The sequence below is a fragment of the Danio rerio genome, chromosome 7 (assembly GCF_052040795.2).
Source record: "Danio rerio strain M-AB ecotype USA chromosome 7, GRCz13ab, whole genome shotgun sequence".
NCBI lineage: Eukaryota > Metazoa > Chordata > Actinopteri > Cypriniformes > Danionidae > Danio > Danio rerio.
Genome location: NC_141027.1, coordinates 24,326,095 through 24,352,103, shown reverse-complemented (window position 1 = coordinate 24,352,103; position 26,009 = coordinate 24,326,095). Strand labels below are relative to the sequence as shown.

Here is a 26,009-nt window from a genome sequence, read left to right as displayed (position 1 = left end):
CACATGTTTAATCATGGCCACGTTTTAAAGTGGAGAAACAATGGCCTGAATGGAAAAGTGCTGTAAGGTTCTGAGAATGAGAGTTTGTGTAGCTCCACTGGCAGTCTCAAGAGACTCACAGACAGCTAAATCCATCACAATGGTTAAACTAAAGGAAACATTCAAAACCCTCAACAGAGAGGAATTTGGGGTTTAACTGCCAAAAACATTTCACTCATAGAACTTGGACTGGTTTTACTAGGGTATCCTAGAGTGAAATTGACCTGCTGTCAGATATGAGTGGTCCCTTACCTACAAATCCAGGTTGACACTGACACTGAAAATCTCCCATGCCATCTCTGCACAAGCCGCCATTTTGACAAGGAGCAGAATCACATTCATCAATGTCACTTTCACACTTGGCTCCTGTAAGGCAATGAATGAGGAAAATTAGGAAAAATGTGGGCAGTGAATCATTTCAACCACAGAGACTGAGGTAAATCTATCAAAATTATAGAGTGCAGTTCCAGACTTGGAGTTGAATTATTTAAAAAGGTGTCCGTATAAGTATAAGCTAAATATAAATTCAGCATTGCACAGACAACAGATAATATAAGACAACAACAACACGTAGGGAAACTATGAAGGTCTAGAAAGTTGTTTTCCATAAGCCGACTGAACTTAACAGCTGGTTTTTCAATGTAAAACATGAGTTATGGTTATTTTACATGCCAAACCTGTGAATCCTGGAAGACAGGTGCACACATATCCGACCCCAACTTCCTCACAAGTGCCTTGGTTTTGGCACGGATTCAAGAGGCATTCATGGAACATCTGTGGTAGAAAGTACTACATTTACAGTGACTTTATTACAGCCCCCAGGGGGTGCTGTGACACCAACCAAAAAAACACTCGCTGAAAAAGTCAATGCATTTGTAAACAAATGATGTAGGAAATTTCTTCAGTACTATTTTGTCAGTTATTTAGTGGCTGTCCAATGTCAGTTGTTCTCAAGTTCACACAAGAGCTTTTCTTATAAACTATAAATATGTTTGTTTCTATATGAATGTGTTTGTTACACTAGGATGTTTAAATACTTTCACAATATAGGACCAAATATACACCATAAACATTCATTCATTCATTTTCCCTACAGCTTAGTCACTTATTTATCAGGGGCCACCACAGTGGAATGAACTGACAACTATTCCGGCATATGTTTTACGCAGCAGATGCCCTTCCAGCTGCAACCCAGTATTGGGAAAACCAGCGACCTTCTTGCTGTGAGGCGACAGTGCTAACCCCTGAGCCACCGTGCTGCCTTACAACAGGAACAATTGAATGATTTTTTTTTAGATTCAGGTACCATCCGATGAAAATGAGGAAAGACTGACCTGACTACTGGCTTGATAATCTTTTCTCACAATGACTTCTGGTGCTGTTGTCGCACTTTCCTCTTTAGGCAGGAAACTTGAGCCAAAGCCTGAGTCAGACCAAGAGAAAAGAGGGGGGGAAAGTATAAGGAGACATAAATGAGAAAATGAAACAGACAGAATAAGCACAACACACACATTTAAAAAAAAAAAAAAAAAGATGTGAAAGAGCAGAATTTCTGCTGTTAAAACTGGAAAACATTTTCCTAAGGCATTCATCATCCTCATCTTTTCCACATTGAGGCACTTCTTTCCCTGTGTGTACACAGAATCAGATTCCATTATGTGCATTGGATTCTCATTGCAAATCGTTCACACATCTACCCAAAGCCTGAAGATATATTCATATGTTCCACTGGTGAATAAATAAAAAATAAAAAAACCTACGCACACAATTGTGTGTCTTTATATCAAACTATAGGTAAAGGATTACTTTAGTAGTGTGTAAGCATTTGTAAATTGTCATATTAAAAAAAGACATTTTGCAGTGTGAAAATTACTTGCACAATCTCAATTATTATTCATAAACTGCATCATAAATTGACAAATGCATTACCGTTCAAAACTCTGGAGTCAGTAAGGTTTCCATTCAGCAAAGACACATTTACCAGACCAAAGTAATGACAAAAACATTCAAAATGTTTTTAAATATTTTAACTGCTGTTATCATTCATCAAAAATCCTGGGAAAAAAATCTTATCATTATTTTTAAATTAATTAAAAATAATAAGAAGGAAGCAAATCAGAATATAATATTTTCTAAAAGACCATGTGACAATAAACAGTAGTGTAATTTTGAATTATAGTTTACTAAAGGAAAAAAAAGGGGAAAAAAAACAGAAATGAGGGAAATAATAAAGGAAAAGTGACATACTGGAGCACTGCTGGATGGCTCGGGCTCCAGTTATTGTTGTGGTACCATAAAAAGGGCAGGAAAGGCAGTAAGAGCGGCCCTCCTCAGGCTGGTAATAATCTCTCGGACATGGGTAACAAGGAACCAGACCCGTACGAGAGAAATGACCTGCAGAACATGGTACTGGAAAAAAGAACAGAAATGTAAATCAATTGAATTTAAAAAATATGAAACAAAAAGAAACAAATGAGTTAAAAGGTATATGTAACATCTAGTGCTGGGCAACGGTTAACTTTTGTTTTGATATAATATGTCTGTGTATTATATATGAAGAGTTCAGATGCGCTATGATGAGCATTTTTCTCAGCCTCTTATGTTTATGTTGAGTTATTCATGTTTAAATAGATTGAAATTTTCTATTCTTTGCCATAAAAGTGAAATTACTGAATCAAGACATAAGAGGCTGAGAAAAATGCTAATATTGGAAAACAGTTTTAAAAGGAACGTCATATATTTATTATGTACATGTGATACACACACATACGGTTGAAGTCAGAATTATTAGACCCCTTTGATTTAAAATTTAAAAAAAAAAAATATTTCCTAAATGATATTAAACAATGCAAGGAAATTTTCACAGTATGTCTGATAATATTTTTTCTTCTGGAGAAAGTCTTACTTGTTTTATTTTAGCTAGAATAAAAGCAGTTTTAAATTTTTTAAACACCATTTTAAGGTCAATATTATTAGCCTCTTTAAGCTATATAATTTTCCAATAGTCTATAGAACAAACCATCGTTATACAATAACTTGCTTAATTACCCTTTTCTGACCAGTTAACCTAATTAACCTAGTTAAGCCTTTAATTGTCACTTTAAGCTGTATAGAAGTGTCTTGAAAAATATCTAGTCAAATATTGTTTACTGTCATCGTGGCAAAGATAAATTAAATCACTGATTAGAAATGAGTTATTAAATCTATTATGATTATAAATGTGTAAAAAAAATCTTCTTTCCTTTAATCAAAAATTGGAGAAAAAAATAAACAGGGGCTAATAATTCAGGGGGGCTAATGATTCTGACTTCAACTGTAAATCAGGCCCCCTAGATTTTTTTGCAATTTAGTGATCACCGAAAACATCAAAATCAACAAAAAGTCACAAATCCTGCAAAATTTGTGATCCTGCAAAATTCTTAATTTAAACGCAAAATAATAAAAATAAAAAAACTAAATAATCCCATAAAACATCCAATTCCAAACCATATAATGAAATTAGATTTATTTCAGTTTGCAATAAATTGTTTTACATGACTTATAGACGTTGCATATGATGATGGAGATTGGTTCAAGGATGAAGGCCTCTGGACATAACCAAATTGAAGGAAATTATTTGTGCTTTACATGTATGGCTGGTATTATGGTGTGCGAAAAAGCGATAGATGATTGCGTTTAAGTCTTTCCCTGCAGTTAACAAGAGAAAACGCTTCCCTGCCATTGAAGAGTTTTATGGCAATCCAGGTTTTAGGAGTATTATAGTAGGGGAAGTCCTAAAACATGTCCTATGTGTGAGGTACACTACATCAGCAGTTCCCAACAGGGGGGTCCTGGCCCACAAGGGGGCCTCAGCGAGCTCTGTGGGGGTTTGCGTCATATTTAAAAAATATTTTAGCAGTAGACAATTAGGAGAATGATGATCATGTTGCCGTAGTTCATTTTATCTCCTGGCTGACCAAAAAATTGACAAATTTGTAATGCAAAGAGTCCCTGACCCAGCCACACTGTATTATCTGCACCAAAGTTCTTGCTAACGAATGCATAAGACTGTCCAAATTATTATTAATATATTCACAGACGACTCAACCTAAATACCGCGACAAGCCCAGAGCATTTTTGGAGCGCAAGGCAAAAGAATTGACACAGCCAAAATGAGATAAGGGACGTCAAAGTCACTGACAAGAAACTTTAAAAAAAATTTGGCAACTAATATAGGGCCAAATTAAAGGCCAAAGGCTTTTCAGTTACAAATGGCATACTGATGTTTTGCTTTTAAAATTTATATTAGGCTATATTTGTGCAAAAACATATCTAGATATAGTAATAAACATAGCGTTTGTTTAAAAACAACATTTTTTGTTATCCTTAATGCAAACCTATATGAGCGATAATATCATTAAATGTTGAGGGGGCCTTACAAAAAGGGGGTCTCAAGCAAAAAAAGGTAGGGAACCACTGCAGTGCATGATGTCAGATGCCGCAGGGAGTGAAATCAGAGAGAAAGTAAGATCATGGATAAAAATAAGTTATACAACCTTTCTTTGGCTTCATCTCTACCATTTTAGATCTGTTTTAGATCTTGACTTGACAAGAGACCAAAACAAAGAAGCTTTACTTTTATGATTTGTGTCACTCTCATTGAGTCAGATTGCACACCTAACATAGTAGACTACCTAATATGGTATATAAGATGTCATAAATTATATAAATATATATATAATTATTGTTCTTATTTTTTAATTACAAAATTTTCCGCAACTTTCTGAGAATTACCACCACAAAAATAGTCATTTTAATTGCAAAAACTAGGTGGCGTGATATAAAAAACAAAAAAACAAAACCAATTTTGTTACATATTTAAATGTATATATTTGTATAATTTACGTGTACGTACAGTATTTATTTTATATCTAATTCAAAATAGACATTTTCCCGAATATATGCATGCATGTAATGAATTCTCACCACCACACTCGTTGACATCCAGAGCGCCTCTATTGACAGTTGTCGTGGTGGAAGGGCAAGACAGACAGTCCTGAGAGCCAAAACCAGGCTGATATTCCCCTAAAGGACATGACTCGCAGGTCTCCAACCCCGTTAAGGATGAGCTGCCAGGCTGGCACTGCGCTGGAAACATGCATACACACAAACAAAGAGACACACTTAGAGAATGTTCACAAATAAAGCTAAGAACAGACCACCGACTCAAGCTGGGGAATTACCTTTACACTCTGCCTGGCTGCGTGAATGGAGGTACGGTGTGGAGGATCCGTCGGGGCATGACTTACACTCCATCTGCCCCTCCTCATTTTGATATGAACCTCTCCAGCAGCTTTCACACTCAGCATACTCCAGGGAGAAATACGTCCCAACTGGGCACAGCACTATGGGTCAGAAATCAGAAACTCACAGTTACTTCATGTGCTATTAGCTGGCACTTTCCAAAGCAGTTTTTGTGGTAAACTTGTTGCTAATTTGTGGCAAATTTGCAACAAGCGAAACAGTTTGCCGCAAATGTTTTCCAGACGCTTACTGCACTTCACCCAAACCCAAAAATGCTGGTCACATTTTTTACTGCTGAATCTAACTCAAATGTGCCTTTGTGTATTTACTTCATCTTGGAACTCACCACACACTCTGCCTTTGAGAACAGACCCTGGACGGCAGTAGAGCGTAGCCTTTTTGCTCTCAAGGGATTTGGGGTCTGCCACGATCATCTCTGACGACACATGGAAGGTACTGAACGGTTGCTTGGCCAGAGTCCGCTTAAGCCGATTGGTCAGCTGCTCGAGCGCCCTCAATAGACGCTTCTGATTGACTATTTCCGCCGAGTCGTTCCTCGACAAGGGCAGTGGGATGCTTGCTGGGAAAAAGAAATGGTGTTGGGAGAAGCTGCAACTTGTTTTTGGGTGTACAACTAATAATCGCCGTATAACATGACAACTTTTAGGGTTTAAAAAGACTCTAAAAGTTAGTATTTCTCTACCTGTGATGTTAAAATGGATTTGTATCTTCTGCTCTCTGGTTGGGCCAGTGATTTTCCGATGGCGTTTGGTCCTCATGTGAGAGCCATGCTGTGATGAAGCATCTTTCTGTAGTTGGTGCTCTGGAGCAAAACCACTGTCAAAATATGCATAATCCTCTCCATTCTGAGAGCCCCAATTACTGCCCCATCCTCCAGGACCTGAGAAGAACAAATACATATTTTCATTCATTCATTCATTCATTTATTCATTTTCTTTTGGTTTAGTCCCTTTATTCATCAGGGGTCACCACAGCGGAATGAACCAGCAACTTATCCAGCATATATACTGAATACTGCAACCCAGTACTGGAAAACATCATTCACACAAATAAACTCGGCCAATTAAGTTTATTCAATTCACCTATAGCGCATGTCTTTGGACTGTTGAGCACCTGGAGGAAACCCACGCAAACACAGTGAGAACATGCATACCCCATACAGAAATGCTAACTGACCCAGCCGAAGCTCGAACCAGCGACCTTCTTGCTGTAAGGCAACAGCACTACCTACTGCACCACTGCATCACTGTTTGAATCTTTATTCTTAACAAAAATAATCTGTTTATACAGTAAGTTGAATAAAATGCTTAAAACTATTTAAAATCAGCTTATGAATACTTAAAACGGTTTAACTAAACCACATTGCTCACTTTTGACTAATTTGGTTGCATAAGCACAATAAAACTGTGCATATAAACCCTAAAACTAAACTCCACATGAGTGGAGTGGAAAAATAAAATGAGTTCTTGCTAAAATATTAACATGAACAACAATAAACAAAGATGAAAAAGTTTTAATGATTTAATGATGTAATGAATTTCAGCTTTCATTTAAATTTCAGGTAAGGCTTTATTTTTTCAGTTTGTGATGTACTATTTTCAATTTGATATATTATTTAGTTTTTTTGTAAGTTCATTAATCATCTTAAACAATCTTCATAGAGATTTCTTATTTTTTGCATCAAACATTTTCCCATTATTTTAAGCTTTTCCATCTAAGTCCTAGTCTATTCTTTCATTGCTATTTAAATCACCAAAAAAATGCAACAGATGAAAAATAAACTGAATTAAAAACAAAATAGACAATAAAAACACACTGCCTGCTGAAAATAATAGATTCACTCCAACCGTAACTGTAAAGTCTGCATGAACGTGACCATTTTTTTTCTGTATTGTGACAGTTCCTAAAAAAACAGAATATTAAATTTGAAAAGTAGGCGTGGCTTGTTTTTTCTACTGCAAGCTGATTGGATGTAGTAAAGTAGGCATTTTATTGAGAAAGATGGGGAAAAAGGTTTGGAGAGAGTTATTACAACCTAACAGTTTCCTCCTCACTCTGCTTGTTGTCAAAACTGAAAGCTGAAGCACATGATTAAAAATGTTAGCCAGTCACATTTCCTAAAATATAAGGCCCAAACCCAATTCTAATTTTGTACCCCTTCCCCATGGCCCTTGAAACAGAGTGTGGCTTCAAAATTTATCCCTAAGAACTGGGACAGCTCTACAGCACCTGCGCACGTCATTATATCAGACTGATTACTTGGACTATAAGAACAGCACAAACACTCACAATGTTGTCTTGTTCGCTGTAAAGTGACATTAAAAGGCATGCTTTGTCTTGCTTTGCCTTGATTTGATCCTCGCCGAGCTTATCTGTTTATCCCTGTCAGCTGCCTGCCTTCTGGCCATCTGCCTGTGTATCTGACTTCGACTCTGGATTGCCCATATACATCTGTTTGCTCCTGTGCTGACCATTGCTTGCCTGTCCTCTCTAATAAAACTGCATTTGAATCATCACCCCTGTTGTCAGTGTCACTTCCTCGTTACAATTATGCATTATAGATATTAAAATCTAGAGGTTTTTATTTTAGCGTTTTAAAAAAAAAGGCTGACGGTTAAACACAAACGGTTATTAATATGTTAAAACATGTGCTTGTTTGTTGTAACAATTCGTAATAATGATAAAAAATATATATATTTGTTGATCTCCTTACTTCAGGATGCAACTATTCTGCCTTTGTGCCTGCTGTATTCTAGGAAATTTTCTTACCCCTTGGTTTAGAATGTGCTCCTGAAAAATCTCAGTTCAAAGGTGTATCTACCCCTTCCCCTTAGCCCCATGCCTTCAAGCTAAAAAGAATTGGGACATCTCTACCTTTTCACATGAATGCGCAAAACGAGGGGTAAGGGAAGGGGATGGGCTAAGGGGTAGAATTGAGATAGGCCCTAATCTGACAAATTAACTAAAAACAAACTCGAAGTGTATTTTCAGATTTTAATTAAAGAAGATTAGAAGGGTAAACAATTTTTTTTTCTTAATGACATGCTTTAAGTTTAAATGTGTTTTTTAGAGTAACAAATGTCAAAGTGAAAATAGAGATTCAAAGCTTTCAAATGGTTCCATATATAAGATTACTGGCTCACCAAAGACCTACATGTATACAGATTTAAAAGAATATATTGATGATGTCACTCTGAACCAGCACAGGATCCAGAGAGTTTAAAACTTTACTTACCAATAGCAAATCCATTGGGATAATCATAATTATACTCCAGGCACTGTGCAGGTAAAGTCATTTCCAGTTTGCAAGAGACATCATCTCCCCCGCAGATGTTAGGGACCTGTAGGATTATAATTATTGTTAAAAAGTCATATGGCCTTTGTATGTGTGCATGTATTTGTAACTGAGTGTCAGATCTCACCGTATTTTTAAGAACATTTGAAAACTCCCCGCTAAAAGACCTGACCAAGTTGAGATCGTCACAGCGGGACGCTTTAAACAGCATCTCAAAGGGCTTGAATCCATTGTTTGCAATTCTGTTCACTGAACACAAAAGATACAAAGCAAAATGTTACAAAAAATGCATTAGGAATCGAAATACAGTAATGTTTGTACACCAAGATTGTATGTGCATGAGGTTGTGCGTGTTAAATGGAAATTACAAGCAGAGACAAACGTTGAGTAACACTGAAGCAATACTCACAGGAGCAATCAGGTCTGTCTGGTGAGCGGGGCGGCTCCCAGATTCCATTATTGGCGCAAAAGTAGCTGTGCACGGCATTCTGGGCAAGACTGTAACCCTGCCTGCATATCAGAGTACAGTTCATCCCTTCCTTTGTCTTGGCGCATGAGAAATCCCCATTCACTGGCACGAATGGCTTCTCGCAGGTTGAACCTGAGGTTAGAAACATCCTTTAGCGCCAGTGAATTAAGTCGTTTATTTAAACAGGAACATTATAATGTGGAAAACAATTACAGCAGTTAGCTTAAAGGGCACCAATCACGCAAAATCAACTTTTGGAAGCTGTTGGCCAGAAATTGTGTGTTGGAATAATGTATACAGAGACATTTTGTAGTGGTATAAACACGTCAAGCCCTTTTGACTGATCCAAAGCCAGATTACAGCAGAATGCACTTTTGCCATGAAAAAAAGGTCAAGTTTTTCATTCGTTCATTTTCCTTCGGCTTAGTCCCTTATTTTATCAGGGGTCACCACAGCGGAATGAACCGCCAACTATTCCAGCAAATGTTTTAAGCAGTGAATGCCCATCCAACCACTACCCAGTACTGGACAACATACATACACTCTCGCATTCCCACACACACTCATACACTACAGCCAATTTTTCTTCAGAAAATTCACCTATAGTGCATGTCTTTAGACTGTGGGGAAAAGCAGAGCACCTGGAGGAAACCCACGTCAACACAGCATGCACACAGAAATGCCAACTGGCCCAGCCGCGACTCGAACTAGCAACCTTCTTGCCATGAGGTGACAGTGCTATCTACTGAGACACCGTGCCGCCTCAAGACTAGTTTTTCTAGAAACAAACTAAAGTAATCGCTTAATAAGAGAGCGTGTGATGTCCATGCTAACATACCTCGTACAGTAATGATGAGCTCACAGGTACGGTTGTTTCCAGAAGGGTCAGTGGCCGTGTAGTAAACTGACGTTTCTCCAACAGGAAATATATTACCAGATGAGTGGGTGCTGGAAATATTCAACTGGGCCCCTGAGGAAAATATAAATAAATAATTAACTTTCTACAACCAGGGAAACAGTACAGAATTGTATACATTTGATTATGGATTCATTTATAGATTACTTTACTAGCTTCTAAGCTGACAGATGGCATTACTGTCTATATAAAACTGCTTTACGATGTAATTACATGTTTTGATGATTTTTTTTATAATTAAGTAATTTTCTGCTTTTTTCTCTGGTTTATTTCTCGTTTATGTCCTAAAGAGAGCTCAGGGTATCTTTTGCACCCCCGAATCACACATTGTATTCTGTATTCCAGCTGTTGCCATCAGGACATTGTTTTAGAGTTCCTACATGCAGGACAAACAGAATAAGAAAATAATTTATTATGGTGGCCATTAGGTTATTAAATGAGTCCAGCAGCGAGGGAAATGCATCTGTAAATTGACTTATTGTATGCTTTATGGTTAAAATCTAATGTGTATGTAACCCCACCGGTCCGGCGACCTTCCGCATGGGAGTCGGTTGTTCAAACAAGGAGGCTAAAGACCATGGCCTCTAGCATTAGTCGCTAGAGCACCTTTTTAGAGGTCAGAGGAGTGAGGTTTACCTGCACAGCACTTCACTAGCTGGCCTCTGTTACACTCACCTGCCTAAACCTCACCAATGTAACTCCGCAGGCCCTACACGCAACCTGCTCTGAGCTGGGATCGAAACGGCGACCTGAGTTTTACCTGTACAGCACTCCTCTAGCTGGCGTCTGCTACATGTACACAGAACTTCACCTGTATTACGGCATCTTGCAGCAATTTTACTATCTATAATTGGGATAATACAGTTGAGTCTGAGTCTAAAGCTTTTTTGAAACTATAAAGAAGCACTATAAAAAAACAACTTGACTAGATCTGACTCATTCGTTCAAAAGTTGGGGTTAGTAAAAATGTATTTATTTTATTATACAGATATTACCACTGATATTTAGTAAGGATGAATCATATTTATCATAAATGACACTGCCACAAAAAAGGTGTTTTCTTAAACTTTAGCTGGCAGCTAGTTCTCTGCAACTCTCTGGTCGCCCACTGAAGCTAAGCAGAGTTTGCGCCTAGGTTCTTGCTGAAAGTGGTGTTAGTGAAACCAGCAGGGGATGCTTAACCTGCGGTCTGTGTGGGACCTAATGCCCCAGTATAGTGAAGGGGACTCTATACTGCTCAGTAAGCGTCTTTCGGATAAGACTTTAAATTAGGTCCTGACTCTCTGTGGTCGTGAAAAATCCCAGCATGTCCTTTAAAAAAAAAGAGTAGGGGTTTAACCCAGGCCACCTGGTTAAATTTGCCCACTGGCCTCTGTCCATCAAGGCTTCCTAAGCATCCCTATATCATAATTGGTTTCATCACCACCAATCAGCTGGTGTGTGGTATGCAGTTTGGCGCAATATGGCTAATGTCGTGTCTTCCAGGTGGATGCTGCACACTAGTGGTAGATGAAGAGATTGTAAAAGCGATTGCGAAGCGATTTGAGTGTCTAGAAAAGCGCTCGCTATATAAATGTTAGGAATTATCATTATTTATTAAACTTCCATTTTAAAATTGTCTGTTTCTTAAGCGCCAAATAATAGTGATTTCTGAAGGACTCAGACTGAATTAAAAACTGCTGAAAATCACAGGTATAAATTAAGATTTAAAATATATTACAACTGAAAACATTTTTATCAAACTGTACCACATTTCAAATGTATTTCTGATCAAATAATATTGCAACCATTGTGTGGTTAAGATTTTTCTTTGAAAAACATGTTACTGGCCCCAAAGTGTTTTGAACGGTAGTCATGTAATATAACATAAAAGTAAATGCGCATATGTATTAAATGTCAAAAACCATCTGCATTAAACTCCCTCTTTGGGACAATAACAGCTTGCACTCTTCCGGGAAGGCTTTCCGCTAGATGCTTTAAAATAGCAGCGGGATTGCTTCCATTCAAACGCAATTTATCCCAAAGGTGTTCGGTGGAGGTCAAGTCTGGGCTTTGTGTACGCCAGACAAGTTCTTACAAGCCAGTCTCAGATAAAAGTGTCTCTGTGAACTCCACTTTGGCATCTGCTAGAGCAGAAAAGTACCTTTCAATTTAATAAAATGTGGGATCCAGTGTTTTTTTTTCCTACACAACATAAGGACTAATAATGTTGTTTTATTTCTGAAGGTTTGTAAGTTGTTGTTGTTGTTTTTTCTTTACATCCACTGCAGTGTCTATTTTTAGGTCATATATGTCTTGTATGTTGCCATTTTCCCTGGTTTCATGCTTTATTTTGCAAAGATTATTGTTTCATGATGGGTTTGTCTGTTCTTTGTTTTTTCTATGTCTGCAAAAAACTATAATAAAAAGAAAAGTACCTTTCCCAAACATTTGATTTTGCAACAAATTCTGGAAGCACACAGTTCTCTGGAACATCACTGTAATGTGTAGCATTAAGATTTATCTTCTCTGGAGTTACTAAACCCGTTAATTAGAAGGGGGCGTCTGCATACTTTTGGCAGTGTAGAGGATATAATGTATGCCTCCATCTGTTTGCAATATCACAGACACATCGCGTTAGTTGTGCAATCTGGCAGTAGCCAATGATTTAACAGGTACTTTCACAGACATTACCACAGGGAGCATAGTGGAACTCCACAAAGACTCGCTCTGGTCAACCACAAAGTCCTACAAAGGGTGATACGCCACCGTACTGCTCCTCTTGAGGCCTGGGAATAATAGGCCTTGGTGCCAGAGGAGAGTAATTGCTAGATTGTTTAATGACACAGAACTAAGAGTGATACACTGCGGTCAGACAATAGAGTCTTTCAAGGATCATACAAGACACACACACACTTATTTGCATGCACATATCAGTAGCCACAACTGTAATGAAACCCCTGTACATGTATCCACTAAAACCACAGTGAGGGTGCTTGTCAACGTCAGATCACGCTGGCCCGACGTCAGCATGTTTTGTTTTTCCATGCCCACACCCTGACGCTGGTTTATATTTAGTACAGACAAAACTCCTTCCAAAACCCGCCAGACCCAGACATTTGTCAGACAGTTTGGAATAGCCCTGGAACTTCTCTCTGGAAAAGTGTGTGCGTGTGTTCACGTGTAAAGTGGTTCAGAGCAAAATGAATTATCTTGCAGACTTTAGAGTGAATGTGCATTTGTTAGGGCTGCACGATATTTAGATTTTCTGAGACTTGTCTTGCATAATTTCACCAGATGACTTGAGTAGTTCTATTTGGAAATAACTGATCATTTCAGATTGACTGGGATCAACGACTGGCATGCAATATAACAAACAAATTATCAACATGGATAAATATAAAGCAAATATATAAATGAAAGAGTCTAACAGTATTCAGGTACAGAAATAAAAGAATCAAATAAATTTGTATAGTGTTCATTATCTAAATAGCTGAAGGAGACCAATTATGCTCCCTTTAATAAGATGCCTCTGATGTTCCTAGAGTGTGTGTTAAGTTTTAATTCAAATATCCCACGTAAAATATGCATTTATGCATCTTAAGGACTGAACATTTATAATACTGACATTTTTTTCAGCAGGTATAGTGTGAATCAAAACTCGAATAGCGGACAGCTGCTTCTCACTCAGGGCTGTCTATGCTAATGAGGGAGAGATTGTCACTAATGAGCGGCGCTTTCACCCTCTTTTAACACATACAAAAGAAGAAAGTCAATCAAAGTTTTTGGTCCCACTTTATATTAAGTGTCCTTAACTACTATGTACTTACATCAAAAAATAAATACAATGTACTTACTGTGTTTATGATGTATTTGAGAACACTTGTGGTGCTTTTGAATTGGGATAGAGGTTGGGTTATGGACAGGTTTGGTGGTATGGGTAGGTTTAAGGGTGGGTTAAGGTGTAAGGGATGGTCGACAGTGTATTTACAAATGTAATTACAAAAGTTAATTACAAATGTAATTACATACATGTATTTAATCAAGCATAAGTACACAGTAAATACATGTATTTACATAATAAGTACATTGTAACAAACTATTAAGTCCTGTGTAAGTACATATTAGTTAAGGCCACTTAATATAAAGTGGGACCAAGTTTTTCTGCAGACAATTTTTATAAAGTGTGATCATAATTTTTTTATTGATTAATTTTTACCATTAAGGGCTGGCTATATTCACACACTGTTGCAACACAACTGTGTTTAAACCCTTAACAATGTGATTATTGCATAATAGAACCCTTTAAATGCAAATAACCTTTGTTAAAGCTACAAAAGTAATAATTCCTTGTGCCCAAAACAGTGCTTAAATTTTACTTTAATAAATACTTAAAAAATTCTTACAGTCACAAGCCTTTAAATACGAAATAACTAAAAACTTTCACTTTATTGTGGTTAAACTAAAAACACTCCACAAGCTAACTAAAATCCTGACTACACATTATACTTCATGCGATGTGACTATTGCGGACTAACACAATTTTCTAAAACAATATATTGCGAAAATCCTAATTTGTACAAATGCATTTGGATTATTATTTAAGTTATCTTGATTTATATCAAGAAATCAACTGCAGTAAACCCAATATTGTTTACTTCTTTACTTTTTGGTTAGCTGGCTTTGCAGTAATAGCATAAACTAAAGTCATTTCGCTTGTCTGAGACCTAAAGCCTGATTCTGATCCTTATCTACCTTATGGAGCCAAATCAATAAATATTTTTTTTATAGAAAAGCATTTCCTTCCCAGAGTTCTTAAATATGTTCATAAATCAAACCATTTCCATTCTCTGCAGCTACTGTAAAAGTTAATTCAACCCTGTTCAACCTCCACAGGTGTTCTGAGTCATGTCTTCTCTGTGATGAATATACCAAAAGTCAATCCCTGAAAATACTTTCTCTCACGCACGCCAACGCTCAGATTCAAGGGCTTGTCTAGAAAGGCCTACCGTTTTTTCTCAACCTGTTTAATACTTTATCTCAGCACAAAAAGGAAGTATAAACGTATTAGGCATGGCCTGATAATTGTTCCTCATTGTGCTTTCTGTATTTAAGGTGAGAGTAAAAATCATAGTAAAGAATCATAAATTTCAACTGTATCCTATTTAATTTATGAACATTTCATTCTCTTGCAATTCACTAGCATTCACCTGAGTTGTCTGAAAACTGAGGTTCTTCCCAGTATACTGCAGTTTTTCTCCCAGTGGCTTTAACAGTGGGTGGAGATCGACACCTGTCAATCAAAGGCGGCTCCGTATCTAAGAAAAGAGAGTAAAGCAAAAACAAATACATTATTTTACTTGTATTACAATGCAGTCTTGGAAATAATTCTACTCCCTTTTTCTATAAATTATGTACTTTTTGTGTAATAAAGGAAATTGAACAAAATAGTTATACTACATCTGGTTGAATATTTATTAATTATTTATTTATTGCCACATCAGCAACTTATAGTTATTTCGTGGCAAAATGGATATACATAAAATATTACATGATAAAATTAAATTCGTATTACAATAAAAAAAAAGTTACTTAGACAAATATATAAATATAATTAGAAAAAATTCATACAAAAATAGATTTAAAGTTAAACATGATTTTTCAGTAAAATTTTTGATAAATAATTAAAAATTCTTCCTGGTGGTACCTTTTAAAAATGTCCATTAAAGTACTCTCCTTAAAAAAAAATTAACTAATGGTATTAAAACTTTAACATTCCAACAAAATATGTTTTATGGTAGGAGCAGCCTGGCTCTAACTACATTTAGGTGGTGCTTTGGTATTCAGTAAATATAAATGTGTCAGCCTACAATGTCCGATTCGACATCTGTTTGGAATCTGTGCAGATTAAAAAGTTACAGTACTGTGTGCTTTCCATTTGTTCTAAAGCCAAATTTATTGCATAAGCTTCTGCTGTGTAGATATGGTTAAATATGGTAAATAATACATTATATATGATTGTATTACATTGAATTAGAATACATTATATTCAGGGTCCCCACACTAAGCAAAACCTTTCGCTGTTGTATAAAGATGAATTTCCATGATTTTTAATAAATAGAAAAAGTTTTGAGCACTGAGCAGACACAAAACAACCCCAAACAGTATTTTTTTAAGTAAAGCTTTGAACTGCTTTTGGTTTAAGAGACAAAAATAAAATAATAAAAAAGCAATAAAAGGGCACAGAAAAATAGGCAAAACAAGAAACAAGGGAATAAAAACATGGTATAAAAAAGTACATTACGATAAATGGAATGTAATATTTAAATACCTGATATTGTATGACTTGGACTAAAAAAATATATAAAATTCCCTGACGTTTTATCATCTGAAATAGACCTTTGTAAAACTCCACAATATTCCAGAAATTCTATGAACCCTGTATATCACTTTAGTAGCACTATTAATCCAACCTCACCTACGACAGTAACAGTGAAGGAGCAGTTGGCCTTGTTTCCTGTGCGATCAGTTGCTGTGTAAGTTATGAACTCAGTTCCTATAGGGAAAGTCTGCATGGGGTTTAGAACGGGTGTCACCTGCACCATGACCTTAAGAAGAAAGACCAGACCATCATTTTAAAACAACATGCATTAATTAGACATGGGGAAAATATGAGAAGTTAGAGCTGATGTAAAACTCACCTCATCTCCAGAATTGTCCCTGAGCATGGGCGCACTCAAACTGACATTAGCTGACCTCTGATGCTCATCTGTCTCCGTGATGACATCACCAGGGCACTGAATCCATGGAGGCTCAACATCTACAGAGGAGAGAATCAGTTCAGGCATCACGTCAACTCCATAAACAGTTGCTGATTCAATTACTGATGTAAACGTAGTGATGTCACACTGTCCGGCCATCTCATCTTTAACCTTTCGCTCTATGTAAAACATCTGTAATGTAAAAAGATTTCATCTCTTATATTACAAAGTCTGACTGCGCCTGCTTACTGTATGTTCTTACTGCAAAAAGGAGAAGGATTTCTTAGTATGTTAGTGAAATCAACACTTCACGTTAAAAACTACTGGTTGTCTAAATGTTTTTAGTTGAATTAAATTAATCTTGAGTCATTTTAACTTAACTTCCTGTAAATTAAAGTCCCTTAAAACAGCTTGTATGTCTTAAAGAATTGTTAGAAAAATGATTAACTTGCTTTAGTAAGTTATAATTAACATAAAACACATGCTATCATGACTTATTGAGTGTTCTTTATTTCTTTTAAAGTGTATCTTAAAGGGATAGCTCAGCCAAAAATACAATTCTTCCTTTATTTACTCATTCTCATCCTGTTTCAAACCTGTAAGACTTACTTTCATCCGTGGAAGTAAACATAACATAAAATAAGAACATAAAATAAGATATTTTGAGAAATGCAACAGGTTTTTTGTCTATACCATTGGTCCAAGTCAGTTGTTTGGTTACAAACAAATCTCATAAATGTTGCACTGCATCCATTTAATAAAAAGTACAAATTCACAGATTTCTTAACCAGCTTTAAATTGTTAAAATGTCATGGGTGTTTGTAAACTACTAATGTGTTCTTTTTCTCTTTGATATCTGCACCAAGATATCCCTGTTTATTTGTCAGCAAAGGTCTACTGATGACATCACTTTGCATCACTTGACAGAGTTTTGGAAGCTCCAGAGCTTTTGTTAAAACTACAGATGGAACAAATCAGTCAGGTCAGCAAAGGAACAGTACCAAAATCAAAAGTGCATGATGGGTTTTGTCCATAAATGCCACAGCCTCTAGTCCTGTAAAACAGATTTTATTTTTAGCTTTTCATGATTCTACTGCTGTCACAATCATCAGCTAGAGTGCCCACCAGACACACTAAAGGGCACTCTATGCATCACATCTGCCACAGAATCGGACTACACATCCCATAATCGCCTGCACCTCACACCTGATGTTCATGAACTTTGATTAGTGCCCACCAGACACACTAGAAGGCTCTCTATTGACCTTATTCTCCGCAGATGAGCGGGCGCTGCCATTTGAATCTTTTTGGCATGAGACTTCCGGTCTCATTCACTTCCATTCATTTTTAGACATTAAAAACTGCTCGTTTCGCTGTTTGATGTTGCAAACTGATATTTCCTTGTTATATTATTCTACTTGGTCTGTATAGTCATGCAAACATTTGTTTGTAGAGCAAGTAGTTTAACCGTTTTTGCCGTTTATTATTCCTAGTCATTTCTCCCATAGGCGACTGAAACGGAAGTTCTAAGACAATCGCGAAAACAGGCGCACCTCTGCATTTTAGAATAAGGTCAATACATCACATCTGCCACTAAATTGGACTACACTTCTCATAATTCTCACACCTGATGTTAATGAATTCTGATTAGTGCCCATCAAACACACTAAAGGGCACTCTTTACAACACATCTGCCACTAATTCAGACTACATGTCCTATAATCGTCTACACCACACAACTGATGTTCATGAACTTTGATTAGTGCCCATCAGGCACAGTAGAGCAGTCGTTCTCAAAGTGGGGGTCGCGGGACAATGAGGAGGGGGGGAGGGGGGGGTCGCCAGATGATTTCCAAAAATCTATTTATTTTTGTTAAACCATAAGAATTACCATATTTTATCTATAACCTACTGAAAAGAAAAAATAGTCGCTTATAGTTACTTTATACTATATAGTTTTATAGTAGCTTATAGTTACTAGTTTTATTGGATTGTGACCCCTGGGGTAATTACATTATATTACAGACACAGCAATAGTGTCAGTTGCAGCAGATAAATTTTATCATACCAGGTTAAACTTTCTGGCACATTTACAGCACTGACATACATTAAATTTTTTTTTAACGATGAATAGACTTGGGTCTATTGGTGTGTGTGTGCGCCATTGCATGCAAGGTTTCTGTATTTATAACCACCTCAGAGGATATTGGAGATTGCGAGTCACTGGCAATATATATCGCGGGCTGAAAAGTTTGGGAACCTCTGCACTAGCTGGCAATCTATACATCACATCTACCACTGAATCGGACTACACATCCTTTATTAGTCTGCACCTCACACCTGATGGTAATGTACTCTAATAACTGCCCACCAGACACACTTTAGGTCACTCTGTACATCTCATCTGCAACTAAATCGGACTACACGTCCCATAATCATTTGCACCTCATACCTGATGTTCATGAACTTTGATTAGTGCCCACCAGGCACACTAGAGGGGACTCTATAATTCACATTTGCCACTGAATTGGACTACACGTCCTATAATCATCTGCAGCTCACACCTGATGTTCATGAACTTTGATTAGCCCTGTGTTTCAGGCTGTTTGATAGCCGTTGAATGGTTCTTTGTGGTCTCTGTCTGTTCTCTGTTGGATGTCTTTGAACTGTGTTCCTTGGTTTTTGTTCTTTTTGTTCTAGCCTTTGTTTTGTTTTATTTAATTAATCTAACAACAGATGGATCTGCCTCTTGCCTTTTACCTGGACCAATTTTACAACAACATAAAATTGTTGCCACCTGTAAATTCACCGATAAAATAAAAATGACTTGTTTAATAGATTTTAAAAGTTTTAAAAGATTTTAAAACTTGTTTAAAAGTCGTAAAATATGAGGGTAAGTGACAGAATTTACATTGTTTGAGAATGTTGAGCATACTTGATATGAACATACAGTACAGTGATATAATCTATGAGACAGGTGTATCAATATCACACAAAGCTCAGTGTATAATACTAATCAAATAGTCTGCACTTTGTCTCTCTAAGCCAAACAAATACTTCACAGTTACAATAATAGTGCACAGAAATGTCATAATTTCCTTACCCTCACATGGTCCAAACCCATGAATCTACACATTTAACAGTGCTGGTTTCATGTTGAGTGAGCGCAGGGCAGTTGTCGGGGTTGCTGCATTGAAATCTATTGACTGATCTGTCTATTATTATCATCACATCCAGGTTGGAGTAGAGCTTTTTAATCACACAACCTCTGCTGTCCCTCCAAACCAAACAAATACTTTATCTTTTGTCTAATCGGCCCCATGAAAGAACCTGGATCAGATGTGACCACTCTGTCTTTTCCATCTCTGCCCTAATCTCTTTAGACACTGATGAGCCACACACTCTCAATGAATACACAAACACGATCTCTCATCGGTAAATCATCGAGGTGCAGGGGTCAAAGCCAAAACTAATTGATTTTTTGTTCAGTTCCAGCTTGGTGGGGCAGGTTTTCAGGTTTTAGCATTCTGGAATCGTTTCACACTGGTGCACTTTGTTTGATGACCTTCCACTTTTTCTGTTCTTCATCATCTTAAAAGTTTTGCAGCAACAAATTTAATGCACCTGTTTCACTGGCAACACATCTGTTCCATTCCAACACATCATATTACAGCAGTGAGTAAAAGATCAAAGAAAGATCTTTCAGCCACATGTATGCATATATATGCATTAGTGGTGTAATAATACACATATCTGCACCAAATATTTTTTGGTATGGGTCTTTGGTTCTATTTATTTGCACAGAACAAATAACATGTATTTTGAACCCCTGCTCATGCGGAATGTAATTTTTCTTTTATATCTCTTAACAATATCAAGTTAATGCTTTTCAGCTGGTGTGTAAATAATTCATTACTATACCTTTTACACTCACCAGCCACTTTATTAGGTACCTGTCCAACTGCTCGTAAACGCAAATGTCTAATCAGTAAATCACATGGCAGCAACACAATAGATTTAATCATGTAGACATGATCATGACGATCTGCTGCAGTTCAGAAAAGTGATTTAAGTGACTTTGAACATGGCATGGTTGTTGGTGCCAGACAGGCTGGTCTGAGTATTTCAGAAACTGCTGATCTACTGGGATTTTCATGCACAACCATCTCTAGGGTTTACAGAGAATGGTCAGAAAACTATTCAGTGTGGGGCAGTTCTGTGGGCACAAATGCCTTGTTGATGCAGGAGGTCAGAGGAGAATGGCCAGACTGGTTTGAGCTGATAGAAAGGCAACAGTAACTCAAATTACCACTCTTTACAATTGAGGTATGCAGAACAGCATCTCTGAACACACAACACATCCAACCTTAAGGCAGATGGGCTACAGCAGCAGAAGACCACTTTGGGTGCTATTAATGTCAGCTAAGAACAGGAAACAGAGGGTACAATTCACACAGGCTCACCAAAAATGGACAATAGAAGATTGGAAAAATGTTGCCTGGTCTGATGAGTCTCGATTTCTGCTGCGACATTCAGACGGTAGGGTCAGAATTTGACATAAAAAACATAAAAGCATGAAACCATCCTGTTTTGGATCAATGGTCCAGGCTGGTGGTGGTGTTGTAATGGTGTGGGGGATATTTCATTGGCCCACTTTGGGCCCATTAGTACCAACTGAGCATTGTGTCAACACTATAGCCTACCTGAGTATTGTTGCTGACCATGTCCCTCCCTTTATGACCACAGTGTACCCATCTACTGATGGCTACTTACAGCAGGAGAACGCACCTTGTCATAAAGCGCAAATCATCTCAGACTGGTTTCTTGAACATGACAATGAGTTCACTGTACTCAAATGGCCACCACAGTCATCAGATCTAAATCCAATAGAGCACCTTTGGGATGTGGTGGACCGCGAGTTTCGCATTATAGATGTGCATCCAACAAATCTGCAGCAACTGCATGATGTTATCAGGTTAATATGGACCAAAATCTCTTAGGAATATTTCCAGTATCTTGTTAATTCTATGCCACGAAGGATTAAGGCAGTTCTGAAGGCAAAAGGAGGTTCAGCCCGGTACTAGTAAGGTGTACCTAATAAGGTGGCCTATATAGCACACCTAGCACACATACAATTCAATAGTCAAAAATACCATTGTATTTATACTATTTGAAGCCCATATTTAAAAACATTTATTATAATATGTAAACAATAAATGCTTTTTGATGTGGCATGACAGATTAATACATAGCTGTCTCAGTTTAAATAGCAGTTTTCAATGGCAATTAGTGTTTTAACTATGAAAAGATGTAAAACAGCATGAAAGTCCTCAATCTGGTAGTAGAAATGAAATCTAAAGAATATAATTTATTTAAATATCTGTGTAAACTAGCCTATACATTCAATATTCAGCAAGGGATGTTTTAATTCATATGTTTACAATAATCTGTCATTAAAAAAGTTATGAAACCCACAGTGTAAATGTTTATAATTTAAAAACAAATCTAAGTAAGCATAAAAATAATAAACTAAAACATCATTGTAAAAGCAGTCAAGGCAATTTACATGTTAGCATTTTTGGGTAACACTTTACAATAAGGTTCATTAGTTAATACATTTACTAACATAAACTAATCATAAACAACAAATGTCCAGCATTTATTCCTCATAATTAAACATGTAATGCATTATTAAAATCCAAGTTCATGCTTTTTTAACATTAGTTAATGCACCATGAGTTAACATGAACTAACAATGAACTACTGTATTTTCATTACCTAACGTTAACTAACATGAACAAATACAATTGTAAATGTATTGTTCATTGTTTGTTCATGTTAGTAAATACATTAATTAACATTAACTAATGATCCTTATTGTAAAGGCCTTTTTTTAATATGACCATTTTTTTAATGTGGATAGTTATACATAAAAGTAAACAACTGGATTTATTAGTTTGAGCATGGTTGTTAATTGTAGACTTCATTATTTAGGCAATATATATATATATATATACACACACACACACACACACACACACACACACACACACACACACACACACACACACACACACTGTAAAGTGTATATATATATATATATATATATATATATATATATATATATATATATATATATATATATATATATATATATATATATATATATATATACTGTAAAGTGTATATATATATATATATATATATATATATATATATATATATATATATATATATATATATATATATATATATATATATATATATATATATATATATATATATATATATATATATATAAAGTTAACAGCCTAATCAGAGATGTTTTTAATCTCTTAATGAAAACAATTATAATTACAATTATTTAAATACAGAGACACTATTTGCTTAGCAAACAATTGTATAATAAAAATTATATATGTATGTTTAGTTTTGCCCATTATACAAAAAATAATCAACAACAATAACAACAATACATACTAAACCATATTATTTGGTGTACTGTATACTATGCATATCCTTGTACATCATTAAAAACACAAACAGACCTGTGCAAGTTGCTTTATGTAGGTTGTCACTCCAGTTTCCAGTAGGAAGACACTTGACTTTAGAGTCACCAATGAGACTGTAACCATAAGGACAGGATAACTGACACACCGCTCCTGTCCTGACCTCATTTTCACCGCAGGTAGAGGGCGTCAGATGGATGTGCTTCAATGTAACAATCGGTGGACACCTGACCTCTTTGAAAGAAAGAAAGAAAGAAAGAAAAGAAAAACTGTAACACACAAACAGCAAACATTTGCCACAAAAAATAAATCAAAAGAATGACAGAGAAAGAGAGAGCGTGTAAAAATATCTCCAGAAAAGGAAATGTAAGAGCGGTTGTTGACCACACTGCTTGACATTCTTGGAAACAACCTTTAGCACACGCATATCTGTACAAACAAAATGCTTTTCAATCTGACATCTGGATTGCCCTGTTTTGCCAAAACGCGAGAGAATAACGAGCACAGAGTGAAACCCAGTAAAAGAATTACATTGAAGACAAGAAAACAACTCAAACAGAAGGTACTGCTGGAGTAACAAGCCAAATGATTCAGTGATCCAAAGATTGCAGAAACTGTGGAGAGAAAAGCAATGCTAGCTGACAGTCAGTAGAAGGACAGGCAGGCAAAATTACACGCTCAATTGTTTTAGATGGAGGTTGATCAAATATATAAATGTTTATTTTGGCTGGCCATCCTCACTTATGCATTTAGCTTTTATAATGGCATCCAAAAATGAAGAGATAGTAGATTTGTGGGCGAAAACTAGCTAAGGCCCTATTTACACGTGTTTTGATTAATCAGATATTAAAGGTGCTGTATGTGTGTCTAAAGCATAAACACACCATAATATGTTTGCAGATATTTAAGAAACATGCTTGAACATACTTGTTTATCTGAAAAACAATGCCAAAGTCAGATATTCTGCTTTGAATAGACGAAACATGAAAGAAATTAAAAATACAGCCACTCAGAAGCACAGAATAGTGCACTCACTGCACTCCAGCGAAATGGTAAGGTTTATAATCGAATTAATACACATTAAACCTGTTTAACATTATTATGTGTACATGCTGAATGTTTATGTGAAAGTTCTAAAGTTCAATTTTAAATGGTTTATTTTATTTTCAAGTTCTGACGTGAACTTTCTGCTGCTGTTTACAGTAGTATGGCAATAATGATCATGTAAAATGATATTCAAACTCACATTATTAGTAATCAACACTGAATAAAGCACATGAGGTGATCAGTGTCAGTTTTCTGTTGTTCATCTGCAAGAAATAGAAGCCGTTTCTAAAATATAAATTTCAGGTGTTGGTTAGGACAAAAATTCCTTTTAGCATTGAAAATATTCCTTCTATCGTGCTGTTGCTTTTATTTAGAACATTATAATTTTACATCACTTTTCTATATCTATGAATAAGTGATTGCATGGGCATTGCAGACAAAGAGCATGTGTTTGTGTGCATGGAAATGTATTATCCTCCCTCCCTGTTAAATTTGATCTAATCCACGTCCTGAAACACACCCCTTCTCCTGCTTTCACTTCTCATTCTAACGGAGGGAGCGATTCATTTGTGAATGAATCTCCATTATGAACGACTCATTCATTTAGCTGACAACAAGTTTCTAGTAACGCAGCATCTTGTTGTCATATTTCATTTACATTGTTTACTGATTTTATTAGTCAAAACTAGCATAAACTTCTTTTGTGTCTCCAGAATGTGTCTGTAGAGTTTTAGCTCAAAACACCCATCAGATTTTATATTATACCTTTTATAAGATTGTATTATATAGCTCTGAGCAGCATATTTTTTGTACTGTGCCTTTAAGCCTAGTCCTTCACGCCCACCGTTTCCACGTGCCTGTCAGCGTGCCTTATTCTCCTCCCTCGGCTGCTTCAGACAACAGACAGACATGATGGAAGAAGAGCTCACGTAACGTTTGTGAGAAATACTACAGTAAGAACTTTACCAATGAGTATTTGTTGTAAAGTTGCAACGATGAGTCACACACAATGTTGTTACAAGGTTCATGCAGATACACACATACACACGCACATGTGGGCGCATCTAGATTCCCACTCTTTTTGCACACAAATGTGACATGATACAGGTTAATCTCCACTGAATGGATATCTGTTATGTTAACATACAAAATTAGCCTGATTTAACGTCCACAAACCGGGATTGAAGCGTCTTCTGTCATAATTGTTCTAACACGCGGCTGTGCTAATAAAGTTAAGCTGAAGTAAATCGCTGTAATTCATTACAAACACGGACTGTTTTAAAAACATTGTAAACTTGTAAAACCCACTCTTGATCCCATTTGACGATGATTGATAATCCTAGTACACTGAACAGACCTTTTATTCCTGGTTGCTTTGCGCACATCCTGTCTTGTTGATATGATGAAACGGATTACTACAGAGACAGGTTAATACGCAGCTGTCAATCAATATTGGTGGGTAGGGGTGAAATCGCACTCCTACGTCAAGTTGCGGTCGCTCTGAAAACCAATCCAATTGGTCCACCGTTATTATGTTGTTAAATTGAAAAAAAAGGACTGGGTGTGTGTTAATATCACCCCGATATGACGGTCTATACACTATACCTACACATATGTCTGTCCAAACAGCTTAAAAAGTAGATTTTTCTACTTTAATACAGAAAATTATTTCACTTTGATCTGTATTTTA

At 36.4% G+C, this 26,009-nt stretch overlaps 1 protein-coding gene across 8 annotated transcripts in view; it reads right to left on the bottom strand.

Annotated features, from left to right (window-relative positions):
* Nucleotides 1-26,009, bottom strand: part of svep1 (sushi, von Willebrand factor type A, EGF and pentraxin domain containing 1) — a 148,215-nt gene that overhangs the window by 31,822 nt on the left and 90,384 nt on the right. For 7 of the 8 annotated variants that reach the window (XR_015494864.1, XM_087259760.1, XM_087259761.1 and 4 more), the window contains 16 exon segments: nucleotides 23,312-23,506; nucleotides 16,704-16,822; nucleotides 16,481-16,610; nucleotides 15,213-15,320; nucleotides 9,946-10,077; nucleotides 9,048-9,239; nucleotides 8,766-8,887; nucleotides 8,579-8,684; nucleotides 6,026-6,223; nucleotides 5,669-5,902; nucleotides 5,262-5,423; nucleotides 5,005-5,166; nucleotides 2,287-2,448; nucleotides 1,374-1,462; nucleotides 717-813; nucleotides 292-405 (listed from right to left, as the gene is read on the bottom strand). Coding sequence is in view for 5 of the 8 variants with exons in the window: in XM_087259760.1 (XP_087115886.1) it covers nucleotides 292-405; nucleotides 717-813; nucleotides 1,374-1,462; nucleotides 2,287-2,448; nucleotides 5,005-5,166; nucleotides 5,262-5,423; nucleotides 5,669-5,902; nucleotides 6,026-6,223; nucleotides 8,579-8,684; nucleotides 8,766-8,887; nucleotides 9,048-9,239; nucleotides 9,946-10,077; nucleotides 15,213-15,320; nucleotides 16,481-16,610; nucleotides 16,704-16,822; nucleotides 23,312-23,506 (2,322 nt within the window). In the remaining 3 variants the exon portion in view is untranslated. 8 annotated transcript variants of the gene reach the window in all.